The sequence below is a fragment of the Pleurodeles waltl genome, chromosome 1_1 (genome assembly GCF_031143425.1).
Source record: "Pleurodeles waltl isolate 20211129_DDA chromosome 1_1, aPleWal1.hap1.20221129, whole genome shotgun sequence".
Lineage (NCBI taxonomy): Eukaryota > Metazoa > Chordata > Amphibia > Caudata > Salamandridae > Pleurodeles > Pleurodeles waltl.
Genome location: NC_090436.1, coordinates 439,021,027 through 439,037,095, shown reverse-complemented (window position 1 = coordinate 439,037,095; position 16,069 = coordinate 439,021,027). Strand labels below are relative to the sequence as shown.

At 42.3% G+C, this 16,069-nt stretch overlaps 1 protein-coding gene across 1 annotated transcript in view; it reads left to right on the top strand.

Annotated features, from left to right (window-relative positions):
* Nucleotides 1-15,381, top strand: part of OCLN (occludin) — an 84,541-nt gene extending 69,160 nt beyond the window's left edge. Inside the window, exons 7-9 of the mRNA XM_069224381.1 lie at nt 5,154-5,325; nt 7,684-7,725; nt 13,052-15,381. Coding sequence (XP_069080482.1) covers nt 5,154-5,325; nt 7,684-7,725; nt 13,052-13,153 — 316 coding nt within the window. The 3' untranslated portion in view covers nt 13,154-15,381. The remainder of the gene's footprint in view (nt 1-5,153; nt 5,326-7,683; nt 7,726-13,051) is intronic.
* The last annotated feature ends 688 nt before the right edge of the window (nt 15,382-16,069 follow it).

Here is a 16,069-nt window from a genome sequence, read left to right as displayed (position 1 = left end):
CATAAACAGGCCCATTGTAAGGCTGAAAGGAGATGATGGGAGACAGGTAAATTAAGACAATGAAAAGTTCAGTTGTTGAGCCAGTAATTTAGCAAAGGATTCACAATAGTGTGGTGATTAAAAGCTACATGTTGCAGTTTAGACACACAGCGCGCAATTCTCTTTGTGCATGCCAAGTATGTACATGAAGAATGTGACCCTTCCCACCCCTTTTTTTAGTTTTTTCTTTTATTTTTTTTAACTAGTGGTATTGCAGTGGAGCTGAAGAAGAAAATAATAAAATTGCTTTGAGTGTATTACTAACAAATTGGGAGTAATCCTAGGAAGACAATGTCTAAACAATCACCAAACAGAAGAGGTATCTTGAGGTTTTGGTATTTACCTCAAAGTAGCCAAACAATTAGATAATGTCTTGGGGAGAGCAAGCAGAATGATTATGGATTGAGGATGAAACTAAGATGTAACAGGAAGAAAGATGTTTCCCCTGAGCACAACAGTTGTAAGGCTTTGATATTGTTGTGCCCAGTGTTGGATTCCAAACCTCATATTTGTACAAACTGGATTTCAGAGTGCTGTATGTTAGTGTGTTGACAACTTAAAAACACCATTATCCTACTGAATTAATTTGAGATGTGAACTAGGGGTGCTGTTACTATTTTGCTTGATGTAACTTCTCTATGGGGAAGATGTATGGACCAGGGTTCTCCAATAAGTAGCTCAGGAACTACAGGTAGATCTCCAGTTATCTCTAAGTAGCTTTCCTTTGTGCAGCCCAGCCTACTAAATTAGTGGATTTTGTTAGGTTGAATTAATATATGTATCCCAAAATTGAAAAACATGTATTTGAGATGTAAATATGTCTATTTTCTGAACTCATACGTTGATGGTGGTGAAAAATGGATTACCAAAATATATTAAGATGTTTCAGCGATTAAGGGTACAATTTCAGTAATATTACTTTTGTGCCAGTCATTGCAGCCGTGGCTATCGCGTATTGCTCATGTAGAGGCGTTAAAAATTTAAAAATCCTTTCTACGTTGGTGCTGACAACCCTTACTGAAGCACTGAAGTGATCACTTGTGGTAATCTTGCATGTGGGGGCCACTAATGTAATCTTGTTTGACATGTTCACTACTATACCATCAACATTAGTAGTTTGTGTTGATTTTCATTGAACATAAGTAGCTCAAATTGCAGAAAAGGTTTGATAACCTTGGTCTAGACTACACAAATGTTCAGCATGGGGTGAATACAGTAAAATACACTACATTTGGTGATGCCAAGTTGCACTCCTCCCATTTAGGTTTGAATTTAGTTGTTGGGATTTTAGGGTCTTACCTGCATCAGTGCATGCTCTCACTTGCAAAAGAGATTGTATTCTACAAGGGGTTTGGAGTCTGCCCATTGCTTACCATTCATGGCCTTCATTGTCCCTCATACTTGCTGCCTTTAATTGAGCAGCGTGAGCTATCTTCACTTCCACTTTTGGCTGGAGCAAGGACCAAGTACTGGAAGCTTCATTGGATTAGGGTTCTACTGCTGGCGCTATAATCCACGTGCAATTTGTTTCCTCTTCCTTCTTTCCATGCCATCCTTTTCTGCGTTGCTTATACCCCTCCCAAACCCCATGTCTGTTACTTATCACTTTCCCAACCACATGTTGCTTATTTCCCCCCACCCGGCCCTCTTTCTACGTTGCTTTTTCCCCCTCCCACCACCCATTTCCACATTGGTTTTTCACCTCCCACCCTCCCCTTTCCGCTTTGCTTTTTTCCCTCCTCCCACCTGCCCCTTTCTGCTTTGCTTCTCCCCCACCGACCCCTTTTCTGCTTTGCTTCTCCGCCACCCCCTTGCCCCTTATTCCCTTCCCCCATGCCCCTCTGGACCTCCTTATTTATCTCTCTCAGCATGCATATTCCCCTTCCACCGATCTTCTCAGCGTGCCTATTGCCCTCACCAACCCCTCTCGTGCGTTGCCTGGTCACCTCCCACATGTCCCTCTCTCCGTTGCCTATTCCCATCCCACCTGCCCTTCTCTCAGCATGCATATTCTCCTCGCACACCACCTGCCATGGGGATGGGGGGAGGGAGAGAAAAGCACTGATGCATCCGACGTTTGCTCCTTTAGCACTTTTTTTTTTTTTAACCATTCTGTTAACTCCCACCTACCGTTGTCACCCCACGAGATTGGAAAAGCCAATACTTCGCCCATAGGCGAGACTAATTGACTTTGCCAATGCTTGTTACTGTTGTGGGGGATATGTATATGAGAAGACATTCCACTTCTGAGACTTGGACTAATGTAATGGTGATAGTGTGGGAGTGCAGCACATTTGAATACTGACCTTGTGGGTACCCCTTGCGGTGTCAGGGATTGTGTTGCTACTCAGCAACAGTTAATAAGTGGTCAGAAAATTATACCACATCAGCCTCTAACAAGCATGGGATATTAGATTTATTACAATGGGGGATTTAATAAAACGGCGGTGCAGGGTGCCCAAGTCACCCATTAATTCCGAACTATAACTGAAATTAAAAGGCACTTGGATGGATGGTGAGGCAATGCTCTTGTTAGTCAAATTAGGGACTCATCACTCAATCGATCTAGTTCTACCCTTCCACTAGATGGCCTGTTCTGGGGCTTGTTGGTGGCTTCAGTTTATGCTGTCATGTTACTTTAAATGAAACATAAGCTTTCCTCCGCCTCAAATCAATAAGCCTAAAGTCTACTTTTGTCCTATCAAGTTTGTCTAGGGCACAAGACAGCAAGAACCACAGTGTTGACGGTGTGCACCAGCTTCGATCAAAGCAAGAATCAATCAGAGTGGAATGCCTGAGGAAGCACTTATTTCCTCACCCCACTCACATATTTACTCATTACTCTGCTTGGTGTAAATGAGCTGATGACTATAAAATACTGCAAGTTGTAATGTGAAATAACTTTACGAGTCTCTTCTTGTAAGAGGCTGAATGTCCACAAGATGGAATACAAGGATTAGGAGTAGGCTTCAAGATAACATTTTATTTTGCTGCAGCAGATCACCCCCAAAAGGGTGTCTCGGACTCTCCGGCCAGGTGCAACTGACCACTCCCCCCCCCCATTATCTTTATTGCAGTACCCACTTTACCACACTATACATGCGGCATAAATTCCAAACACGTTCAAGCAAGTGTTTCCTGTAGCACAGTTGAACCACAAGAACAGGATGTTCATGCACAGAAATAACATTTCTGAGGACAAGAGGTGCGGTTAGGCCCTTTGCAAAGTTTCAAAGACATTTAAGAGAAACCAGCACATTTTAAAGAAACGAAACAAGTACAGATGCTGAAGGCATACAATTTTGCTTGTAGCATATACAGAATGGAGTTAAAGATTAGACAAAATGGAGCCTTCATGCTAAGTTAAGAAATCAATTTTCCACAATAGTTTGTTGTCCACCTTCTGAGTCTTTATGTGCATCGAATTCTGTCAGTGCATGTCCACACTTAATTTATAGACTGAATAAAATTAGTTTTGTGTTTTATTACATGCATCCTGGATACTTATGTTCACTAAAAATGTTTACTAGGAAGAAACTTATTGAATCCTGGCCACCATGGCTTGATTTCCAGCATGGAAGGTCCTGGCCCGTTGCCCTGCTTTTCCAAAACGGAAAGTTGGTGATTCTCCGCAGCCACTAATACAATTCCATTTAAACACTTTTTGTCATCCAAACCGCGTCTTAGCATCTTAACTTTTGAGCGTTTGCTTTATTTGAAGTTAAAACTGCAATCACCACAAACTATCAATCATCTGCATGGATGAAAAGCTCCTGGAAAGATATGGTTGATACCACATTACATACAAGTGTAATTTAATCTAGTAGATATGTATTTTCTGGGAATCACAGCTAATGTCAACAATAACTGATTAGAACACAAGTGTAAATTGTTAAGATAATAAGGAAGAATACCCAACCTACACAGCCCACTTTCCTTTGATAAAATGCATCCGTTTTTGCTCTAGATTAAGCAATATTCACCAATAGTGGTTACTAAAGATACTATATACTATTATTATGGCTTCTATAGTTCTGTGATTTCCTTTTAGCACAAAATGATAGATTTCAGGAAGTATCAGGCCTCTACAAGCAGCATTGTTACTTAGAGACAGTAAACCCAGCAATGCAGGCGTGGATGCGCGTAAACAGAACAGCTACTTTGAAAAAGGGTTTTTCTTTAAATTAATAAAAAGATGGTCACAGTGCGTGCACGCAAACAGGGAGTCCTCTTGGAATGGTTCTAAAACCATTCAGATAGCTGCCTTCCAATATAAGTGCAGGCAGAGCAAGGAGGCTGTAGGAGATGGGGCAAGATGGCGGGAGGATTTTGTTTTTAATAACTAAAGCAGAAAAAGTGGGAAGGGTGGACCAATGGCTGATAATAGCTCCCCATAGACTAGAATGCAGGGTTCTGGTGCAAGCAGTGGAAGGTTGCAACTCGCCCATGAAAACATGGTAGGGCTGAGCCTAATGCAAAACAGAAAGGCGGCAGCCATTGAATCGGAAGCCTGGAACTGAGATACACAGCTATTGAATCCTAAGCAAGGGTTCACACAACACACTTTAAGGCTATATTGAATTCAATAGGTCTGTTTTCAGCAGCCGTATGTACACGAGACCTTAAAACTAGGAAGTAATTTTGTTTACCCTTGCCAGAGGCAGTAATTTGCTCTGGGAAATGACTGCTGGAGACAAAAAATCAGCTCGCGTGTATGTCCAGACCCCTGCCTGCGCCCAATTCCAAGTAACTGAATTTCTGATGAGAACACATTAAGCGCCCTGTACTCCAGAGATTATACAGTGAAAAAAGGGAATAGTTTTGGACTGCAGCTTAAGAGTGATTCAATTTGATTAGAGTTAAGATGTGACGCTGTATGGAAAAATTAAAGAACTGGATTTGTTTGGCAAACATTTGCCTAGCTAATGTGTCACTTGGCTGTTTCTGATATGCAGCCATGTAGCACTTCATCTCAAACTGATATTTGTTAAAAAAGAACTGCACTGGCTAATCTTTTTTAAAGACATTCTGTAACTTTTCAGTGTCCCTTAAATATGATGATTTAGAGTGCCCATATTTAATATTTGGTTATATGTATTCAATTTGTTTTGCAGTTTATACCCTCCTATTTCTTCAGACCAACAAAGACAAGAATATAAGCGGGAATTTGATGCTGACCTCCAGGAGTACAAAAGGCTACAACTTGACTTGGAGGAGATCAGTAAAGCCATAGCTCAGCTGGAGAGAGAGCTGGATGAGCATCCGGAAAATACCAAGGAATACAGGGTAATGTTTATTTAAACACATTCAGGAGGTAAACAAATCGGAACTTGTTTGGAAATGCCATATTGATACAGCAGTTTGCTTCAAGTGCAGCAAGCATGACTTTGCAGTGATATGTTTAGTCAAGCAACAATTGAAAAAATCGCAAAGGGACAGAAATGTTGTAGTGACATCATTTGCAGAAGTTCCAGTACTTTAAGACTGCAAAGAGTTCTCTTCTATACATTTTGACTACAGTCAAGCCAGTGTAGGTTAGGTATGTTGTTCCACATTCCGCCCATAACTTCAGGCAGTTCACCAGATGAAATCAAAACGAACATATGGTGTATAGGTTTAAAGGGGCAGCGTAGCTTGTGTAATATTTTTCTTGAAATACCTTTATCTTATACATAAATTTCTAGAATTAAAAAAGTTTCGCAGAATGAAAGTGTCTGCTGCGTGGATGAAACAAATTGAGCATGGTATAGACTGCACCTTCCATTCTCACATGCTTTAGAGCCATTAGTTGTAGGGCTTTGCTGGGTCGTGGCATCACACCACCTTAATGAACATAACAGTGGTTACTCTGCAGTCACTGTTAAGGGAGTAGGTGGTAATCGCTGAAGGCTCATTGAACTGCAGTTTGTTGTATAATTTGATCACTATTCCTTTTTGGTCAGTCTTGACTGTCTGTTAGCTGCTAATAATTTCTGACCTTATTTCTTAAATAAGAAAGTGCAGAGGGATTCTGATGTTATTGTTAGCTTAAATGCATTTATCTAATCTAACTATTGGAGCTACAGCTTGGTTTCAACCCATAATGTCCTAATAAATGAGTTTTTCACAGTAGAAGTGTTCAATTTAAGTAGCCTATGTTGTTGCTGAGGTATGTTCTTTGAGATTTGGAGTACACAAACTCACTCAAGTAGGATATCATAGTGCGGTGAAAAGAATCCAGTTTTTCCTGGAGTCCAGAAGACAGCAAATCAGTATAAGTGGGTTTTCAGATAGTTTTTTTTTTTTTTTTTTTTTCCCCACAAACAACAAAAGGGAATCAGTCATATGAAGAGAAAAGTGGAGTTGTGACCTCCCATCCTAGAGTGATACCAGGAACCAGAAGCCAGATTCGGAGAGGTGGAGTGTAAGACGGGAAATAGCCTCTAGAGCAACTTTCCATTACTAAGGTCTGGGGTCCAGAGCTGTAGAGCACTCTGATAATGACAAATTAGTTGGAAAGGGATTTTTGGAAATGAGTAGTAAATGTATGTATCTGAAAAGGGGTGTACCAGGGGTACAGGCAGGGAAGTTGAACACAGGTTGGGCGATTGTGTTTAATCTGGAGTCTCTTGAGATGAATAGGAATACTTGCAGAGCACTTACGTAGTCTGGGTGGCTATTTGGTAGCCTTATGTTACTGGATTATCCCCTTCTGCCGAGGGCTATACTGGCTGTAAAGATCCTGAACCAGAGTTGCAGGTTGGGCGTATAACGAGGGAGAGGGCCTTTAACAGCTGACATAGCCCGAGGCAGAAGGGCTATCAGGCTACTAGAACGTTCCACTCTCTGAGGGTAGAATTTTCAAAATTAAAAAGAGAAACGCAGAAAGACAAACATTGGAATGGTGCAGCAGAAGGCTTATCTTAGCTGCTGTAAGCCCTAAGACACATCATTGTCTTCAATGGAGCTCCCCACATTACAGGTTTCTAATATAGCCTTCTAGCCCTCCATAGCGGTCTGTACCTGCATCTAAAGGCCCCCTCCAGCGCTAAAGGCCCGAGCCGAAGACGAAAACTTTTAACTAGGGAGCGGGCCTTTAATGGCCAGGATAGCCTGTTAAGGAGGGCTATAAGGCTAGTAGAACGTTCTGCCCCTAGAGTGCAAAATGTTATAATTAAGGAAACCATGGCCTCGCAGAGCCGGGGGGGAGGAGGGTTGAAATCCCCTCAGGCTCCCTGAGGCCTTTGTTCACAGCAACAGCTGTGAAAGGCTAACATGGGAATGTTGATGCTCAGGGCTTCTACCAGCCATTAGATCCTGGAGCATTCCATTGTCTTCAATGAAGTGCTCAACATTCCAAAGTTCTAATACTAATGTGCAAGTACCAAAAGATAGCACATGGTGCCACATTTTGAGAATGCCAAGGTACGAGGTCACTACAGAACTACAGAAGTACATTGGGTGACCATAGACTGGTTAGTGTCTAAGATAATGCCTAGATTTGTGGCCTGAGTGGTAGGCAGAGGGGTGTCTCCCAACTCTGTGGGCCACCAGCCTTCTGCTCAACAGGAGGTGGTACTGACAGATAACTTAAAGTTGGTGTTATTCTTCTTGATGTGCACAGAATCCTAATGGTTCTTTTATGCTTCTTTTGTTGATTTTTAGGCAGCAGCAGCTGAATTCAATCAACTAAAGGAAGTGAAAGCTGTAAGTAACTTTAACAGCCACTCGAAAGTGTCTTGTGTTGCAAAATTGTTTTCCTAGCGTTTAAGTAACTCTTAGTAAGTAAACCTACACCATCAGTGAACACTATACAACACACCAGATCAGACTGGCAGAAAAGCGTGTGTTCTGGTAAGTGATATGATTTGGTTGAGGCACAATGAAGAAGTTGGTTTAGCATGTACATACATTTTAGAATGTTTTGTGCAGAGAACTACAGTATGACATTGAAAAACATGAGTACAGTCGTGGAAGTAGGGGAAATATGTCTTAAGCTGTTCATAACCATAATCAACATATTAGAGCTTTTCTAGAAATCAGCAATCCTAAAGGAGTTGGTCAATTTTCTCGTTAAGAAAGATGAAAAAATAGTATATATATATATATATATATATATATATATATGTCAAAAACGAAGGCTAAGGAGGTTTTCATAGTACAAGAAGGTCTTAAGTGAGGGACGTCTGATGCATACTTCTAATTATAGACTCCTCGCATTGTGAATAGTCCCCAGGCATCAGACTGGATCTGGAAACTTTAAAGCAAGTACTCCTGCACTCTGGTAGGTGGCGTCATGCTGCTGCACACCAATGGCATTACACTGTGGAAGGGACGCCAATACGCTTATAAGTCCCATCCATGTGTGCTGGCATCTGTTCCATTCTTTTTGTGCCCTCAGTCACATATACAAAGTAACTCCTTCGAACATTTGTGAGAAAAAGCCTAAAAAGTCAAACATTTTCCAGTGTGCAAGGGAAAATGTCACCTCCCAAAACAACTGAAGTGTGTAGGGACAGTTGCAAACAAATGTTTGCTTGGTGTGGTGCTTAGGGTACGAACTTGACTGTTAGGCCTGGGATGATTGCACCAGATAGAAGAATCCACACTGTGACTGGTCGAAGTTGAAAGGAAAGTCCCATTCCTGCAGCAGATCTTCATCAAAGTCGAAATCCTCGAGTCAGTCTGAAAAAAAATAATAATAATCCATTCCCACCACTCCTGATCTCCAGAGAAGGTGCGATGGCATCAATATGCACCTTGCTCATCTACTAAAGAGCAGATTCTAATCCTGGTCTTGATGCACCCTGAATTTGTGGGTCCTTCAGTGACTAGCAGCAATTAGAGGCATTTAAGGAGGCCATGCTGCGTATCTTAAGCACTTTACCAGTTCCCTCTGCCACACCTTCTGACTCCTAAGGATATGGAGTTGAGTCTGTCATCACTGCTGTCTGTGCTTCGCAAACCTATGTCTTGCTCTGTGACTCCAGTTCCACTTGCTGTGTTGGTCCTTTCGCATTGATGCAGATGCTGGAGGAGGATCCACAACCCATTGTGTTTACCAACTCTGAGCCAAATCAGCTTTTAGCTCTGCCAAGGCTGCTTTCTGGTAGCTCCCGAGTGCAGCTTTTCTGCAGTCCTTCTGACTGACACCATGCCCTCATCAAACAGCAGGACCTCCGGCCCTTTATCATATTTTTGTCTCTGACTCCGATAACAATGAAAAAGTTTGAGGTGGATGAATTTTTTCCACAATAAGAAGACAATTAGTGTGAAGAAATAGAGGATGCCAGTGGTCTTGGTGCTTCCCCAGGCACTGGCCTTGTTTTTTCTACTGGCCTTGCAACAGAGGAAAGCAACTCGCTCACTGTTTGACTCAACTTCCTACTATGGACATAGAGACTAATGTCATTGCAGAGGTTCTCCAAACTGGCCAGGCACCTACTGAACCTCTTGCTATTTAACAAAACCCTCATTTATGCCCTATTGGACATGTGCTTGGGCACAACCATGCGCTGCACTTCCCGACAGTAGGCAGGTCACTCATCACCATAGACTAGCGGCAGGCGAACCTGATTTTCTGACATTGTATCCCACACTGGTTAGTGTGGTGGTTCGGGTGTCCATCAAATAAATAAATCTTAATACCTTCCCTACCACCCCACGGGACCCTGAATTCAAAAGCATTGGGGACTTTTTGCAAGCATATTTTCTTTTGTAAGCCTAGTTCTGCATTCTGTCAAGGCCAGCAGTGTCCTCTATCAAAACACTCCTGCATTGTTGAACACGATGACCCAGGTTTTGCCAGCAGTTCCAGATGACCTCTCAGCACCCCTAAACCAATCAGTCCAGGATGGGTGTGATGCAGCAAAGTTTGTGATGATCTCTGGCTTGGACGTAACCAGTTGCTTAGGTTGGGTGTTTGGCATGAGTGTGGTGTTTCGGTGCCATGCCTGGATGAAGACTATGGGCTCCTTTGGGGATATCGAGGCATTCCTAATGGATATGCCATTTGATGGCTCATCTTTTGGGGGGTGGGGGGAGAGCAGATTCTGCCCTGCATCTTTTTTTTTTTTTAAGAAAGTCACAGGATTGTTTTTGGGCGTGTCTACCCACCAGACAATTTCATCAACAATTTTGCCCCCTGCAGAGATACACTAGGGCTATTCCAGTCTGTGAACATCAGACCCAGCCACCGGCCCAAGAAGCTTTCCCACCCCTTTCGTGGCTGAGCTGTGGCTCACAAAAACAGCACCCTGGACATCCGGGACAAATGTGCAGCTCAGTCCCTCATCCTTCCAGTAACCGCTGCAAAACCTCTTTAGTGTGCCTTTCCAGTACTGCCTCTTTCTTTTTGCCCAATTCGTGTGTGCGCCCACAATTGTAAAATCTGAGTTTACGTGGCGTTGTCATTGAATGCTTATCTCCTTATACCTCTTTTCATATTGCCATCTCGAATGTCAGGCACCCCCACTGCCTTGTATATGTTTGTTGCTCCTATTGCTTTAACCTGCACATTTGTACACAATATCGCTGTTAGTTTAATGACAATCCTTAATAAAAAACAGTTGCAGTGTGCTTTTTCCGACACACAGCACCCAGTCACAGGCAGGATCCAACATTTGCTCCAGGAGTGGCAAACACTCAACGCCTTCCTGCAGCAGGACACATCCAAGATGCTCATTCTAGCCCAGGTCCTATTTGCTCTAGACTCCAGAAACTGGATGGTGGCTGTGGACCTCCAGAGCTTATTCCCTGTCCTGAAGGCCCACAGGCATGATCTGTGGTTCATATTTAGCCAGGAGCATTTCTATTGTGAATTCAGTGCTCCACTTAAGCCTCACCAGTGACCCTCTGGTTTTCTCAAAAGTAATAACAGTGGTTGCAGCACACCTTTGAACATCAGATTTTCCAATCTTCCCATACCTCGACCACTGTGTGTGGGCAGACTCGCCTCTGGCAGATGTAGACAACCTCCACTCGATAGTGAACCATCTAACATACTTGTGATTCATTATCAACATACCACAATCACATCTGACTCCGCAGATGTGCCCATTCATCAGAGCCATTCTGGATATGCTGCAATTTCATGCCTTTCCGCTGGAACTGAGAGATCAGGTTATTCGGCTGTGAAAATGTTTCAGTCTCTTCTGGATCTTAATGAGGATGATTCGGAAGCTACTGGAAGTGCTGGCCTTCTGCATCCTGCTAGTGAAATTTGTTAGATGGTGTATTCAGGCTCCACAGCGGGATCTGAAGCCCAGTACCAGGAAATTCAGACAGATCCTATCCAGATTTCGGTGGAGACTCCAAAAATCTGCAGTGGTGGTTGGTAAACCGCAGTTGGGTCAATGGTAGACCCCTCGTGTTATCTTACCCAGATTTGACAGTGGCATGGTGGAAGCATCATCTTTGGGCTGGGGAGGCTGTCTGGGAAAGGTGGAGATCAGAGGACCCTGGTCATTGGTGGAAGCTAGATTCCACATCAGTTTTCTGGAGTTGAGTATTTCACTTGGTATTAAATGCCTTCCTGCCTGCCATCTGACGAATGCTGGCACAGGTGTGCATGAGCAACACCACTGATGTGTTAGAGCAACAAACTAGGGAGTAGGTTCTTGGGTCCTGTGTGGGGAGACTGAGTACCTCTGGAAGTGGCTGGACTACCAGAAATGTTCTCTTATTGTGAACCACTTGGAGGGATCTCAACGCCAGGGCAGACAAACTCGACCACAGATGCCTAGCTGATCGCAAATGTCAGGTAGACCTGGAGATGGTGTAGGGCATCATCCTGCAATGGGAAGAACCCAAACTCGCTATTTTTGCTGTGGCCGAGAACTGTCAGGTTTAGCATTTTTCTTTAATTTTAACCGTGTACGTTATTGAACTGTGGCCAGACACCTTCACAAATGTTGGTGTCCCCTCTGTTGCTGCTAATTCAGTAGTCCATAAACGTACATCAAACCCCCTCGAAAGGCTACTTAGGGGAGCGACGAAACGTACTGGCCTACCTTGAATTGCTCTACCGTCTGATCCCTCTTTTTCACCAACAGTTCTCCCAGTCGATCAGTATTCTGCAGGAAAGGGGACCTGAAATGCCGGGACAGTAAGTGCCTGCGGTGCCTGGCCTTTCCCAAGTAGTCGCTTAGTTATGACAACCAAGTTCTCTTCAGTGGGGCATTTGCTTTCTACCTTTGTTGGAAGAACACCCTAGTCCGTGTCCTAAACACGGTGTTATCATAAGAGGACGGCGGTGAAACATGCTTATTTCTTCAATGGAGTCTTTTTGATAGAAGGCCTTTTCCGAAAATCCAGCGTCCCCCTAAAGTGTTCAGATCGCTTCAGGAGACGGAAAGAGGTGTCAGTGTGCTCTGCTCGCGGGCACTTAGATCTGTTTTTGTCTTTAGACCCAGGACTCCAATGTGAATGTTCCAGAGGCTGCACCAAAATATCACCCTAGCGCGCTGTAGTGCCATCTTGTGCTAATACTGCCACCGTGTGGCGAGAGCTTCGAATACAAGCCACAAATGTGGTTTCAGTCACATTCCTTGGTGGACCTGGCACTACTGCTTCGTTAACAAGTGTGGATTGTTTTGTACTGAAATTATAGCAATCGGAAAGACAGTTTTCGAGGTTAGAAGATATAATGGACAAACGTGCAGCAGGGCAGTGGGGGGGGGGGGAACCACCCATCAAAAGGTGAGGTATCTACATTTTAAAATACCTTTCCTAGTGTTTTAGCATATACCAAAAATATAGCAAAACGCTCTCGCTATGGAGATGTTTCTTCAACTTGCATTTCCCTGCCGAAATGCCCAGGTGTGCCTCCTGAATATTAAGTTATTTGTGTTAGGTTAGATTTTCAGTTTATTTGTGCAACTTAAGCAGCCAAAACAGGATGGTGGCGTGGTGTGATGTTCATTGTGTTTTGTGATTTGCGTCTGACCTATAAAATTGTGTGTGGGTCATGTTAGTGTTGCTTCCACTCTGCAGCATGTACATTTTACTAATGTGTTTTTCTTATTGTCATTAGTCTGCAGACTATCGAAACAAAAAGAAACGCTGCAAAGAATTGAAGAACAAGCTTGCTCACATTAAAAGGATGGTCAGTGATTATGACAGCAATAAAGTATAAAAGAACAGTGTTTTTCGTCTTTGGAAATTAAAATAAATTGCATCTTGCATCTCGCCGCTGAGTCAAATTCTACATTTGAGCCATTTCAGCAACACGCCAACTTTACAGGACACGTGTTGCCTCTTTTATCTTCCAGTGGTGGTTTGGAACTTAAAATGTGTATTAGTGTGTTTCCACGAACTGGGTTTTATATGCAGACTAAATTCAAGCAGAAATTCTGGTCTCGGACAACAATGTGTTTTGCTATCTTGAATGTTGCTCTTGCGATACCTTTCATGTCTTATTTGGTGCATTCATCGACGATCACAGACGAATGCAGCTTTCCTCTGAGCCCGGTGTTGTTCCAAGCTTGGCCAAGAGAAGCTGATTGAAACCTCAGGATCTGCTTAACACTGTTTCAAAATAGCGACATGGGTTTCAGTTGTTTCACACTTTGCAGTGCAAAAATGACTTAATAACATGTCTGGTTCAGCTAAAAAATAGAACCCATTTTGCAAGCGTTATTACTCTGTCAAACAATGTAAAATATAACTTTTTTTAAAAGTTTTATCTAAGTAAAAATAGTGTTTACCGCCTCCATTTTAAATAAATAGGCATTTTAGAATTGTATTTTTGTATCCTAAGTGCATTGAAAAATCGAGTTTTTTAAATGCTACATGTAATTTTATACTCCTGTTTGTATATATGTACGTTTGCAATATTGCGTTGGTAATCTAACCATTATAGTCCTTTCATCTTAAACTTACATAAGTAATCAAGTTACATTCTGCTACATTAAATCGATATAAATATCATGCCGTTGGGGAGTTTTATGTTACTTTCATATCCATAAAAAGAAAAGTTGTTTAAAAGTTGCTAGGAGTGAGCCACACTGTTTGTCTAGTTTGAAAAGTGTTTTGGATGAAATATGCAGCATGTGATTTGGTGATCGCGAGAATTGCAAATATGGAACACAGTCTTCAGGTTTAATGAGTGGTTCCCTCACAGCCCGTAATTACAGCTAACATTACATGTGACATGGCTCTAATGTATGCCATGCATTGCTAAGTACACAAAATACTAAATACAATTCTGTAAAAAGCCGGCTCTGTACACACGCTTGGCACACATATTGTGGTTCTTCAAAAGATTAGGGGTAGCAAATACTACCCCTGCAGAGGTCTTTGCAATTTCTTAAATTCCCACTACCCGAGAAGATAACTTGTTGCAGTGGTAAGTTATTTTCCATTGGTTTCAACCGCTGTGCTTTTGGTGCAGTTTGCCACTTGAAAAGGACACCATACCTTTTAGATTTGATTTTCTTTCTTGCTTATAAAGAGCAGGGTTCACCCTAAAGGTATCTTGCTGCTAGGGGAACAGAAAAAACGCAGTAATTAAAAGGTAAAACACATTTATTTTTCAGAAACCCTGAAAACTTTACTTTATTGATCTATCTTATTAATAACCATAGTAATTTACCATCTTACAATCAGCATTCCCATATTTACAATGTGCCATGTTGAACTGGGGTTGGCCGGGGAGGAGTCTGTGATGCGTAAATACGGCTTTATGGCAGGTGTTCCCTTGATCCAATTCCCATGGTCACTTAATCTGTATCTGACCTGTATCACAGCCACTTTAGAAGTTTAACATCAGTTTCCCAACTGAAGGCCAAAACATTGATGACGTCTTCACCATCTGTAAGCGTTTTCTAGATGGATCCACTACATGTACCCCACTGACTGCCTTAAGCTGCAGTACTATATGCACCCCTGACTTAGAATCTGCTGCCCATCTTCTTTTCTGCTTATTGGTTGTACCAACGTCTTTTCGACCCATTTTCATACCTTCTTTGCTTCCCTTTGCTGAGAGATAGACGCTTGACCAACTTCTGCGTTCAGCTTCTTTAAGCAGTGTCTTGTCACCACTGCACTTTTTTATGAAAGTCATTCCTGGTGGAAGCGGGCAGGGAGGGTCCATTGTGTGTTTTTTTTTTTTTTTTTTTTTTTTTTTTTTTCCTTTTCTTTTCCGTTCAGTGAGTGGTAGTCCATTATCTGTTTGCAGTTGCTCTTCAGTCATGTTACTGGGGCAGCAAAAAAAAAGCACCTTGAGAAATGCTAATGTGCGGCAGACAAATTCAACATTATGCAGATTATTAAAAAGCGTTTGCTGTATTTCTTGTAGCAACCAGTTCGGTATTCTGTGTATTGGTACTTAATGTGCATATTCAATAAACATTCATGTGATTATTTGATGCATTTTTCTGTGGTCTTAAATCTTCCATACTTTTCATACAGCATATTTTCTGTTTTAACATGCTGTTATGGTAGAGGGCGAATACGGGCATGACTTTGTATGAAAGATTTCAGATTTTCTTTTTTATGTTAAAATAGGAAGGAATAATGCTTACCAAAGGCCAGGTGTGAAGTTCATCTTACTTGGATTTTGCTGAAATACTTTGCAAGCAAACTGGCAATTTTACAAAACATTTGTGTTTGAATGGTGACAAGCAATGCAGCTGCACTGGTGTAGACGATGTTATTTCTACTCTAATCCTCCTATGCATGTTTCCTAAATATTTTTTACTTAAAACTAAGTGGTCAGCAAGTAAAAAGACAATACCAAGGACATGAGCCGGTATGTGGAAAGAGATCCTCCTGGTCTCCTCCCCTTTTCCCTCTGGAGGCTCGACTTCTAACGGGAAAAACCGCCCCAAAGCAAATTTTGCTGATATCTTTCCCTCTTGTGTACTGCATCACATACCTTTGACTTGCTTAGGTCATCATGGAAAAAAGATTTAGGTAATCTAACGGATGAGGACTGGAGAGATGCAAGAATAGCCCCTAGAATGGTGGCAGTTGCCAGACAATTACTTCATAGGATCTACATTACCTGCTATAAGCTTTGGCACGATCCCCCTCCCTCAATCGCCTACGG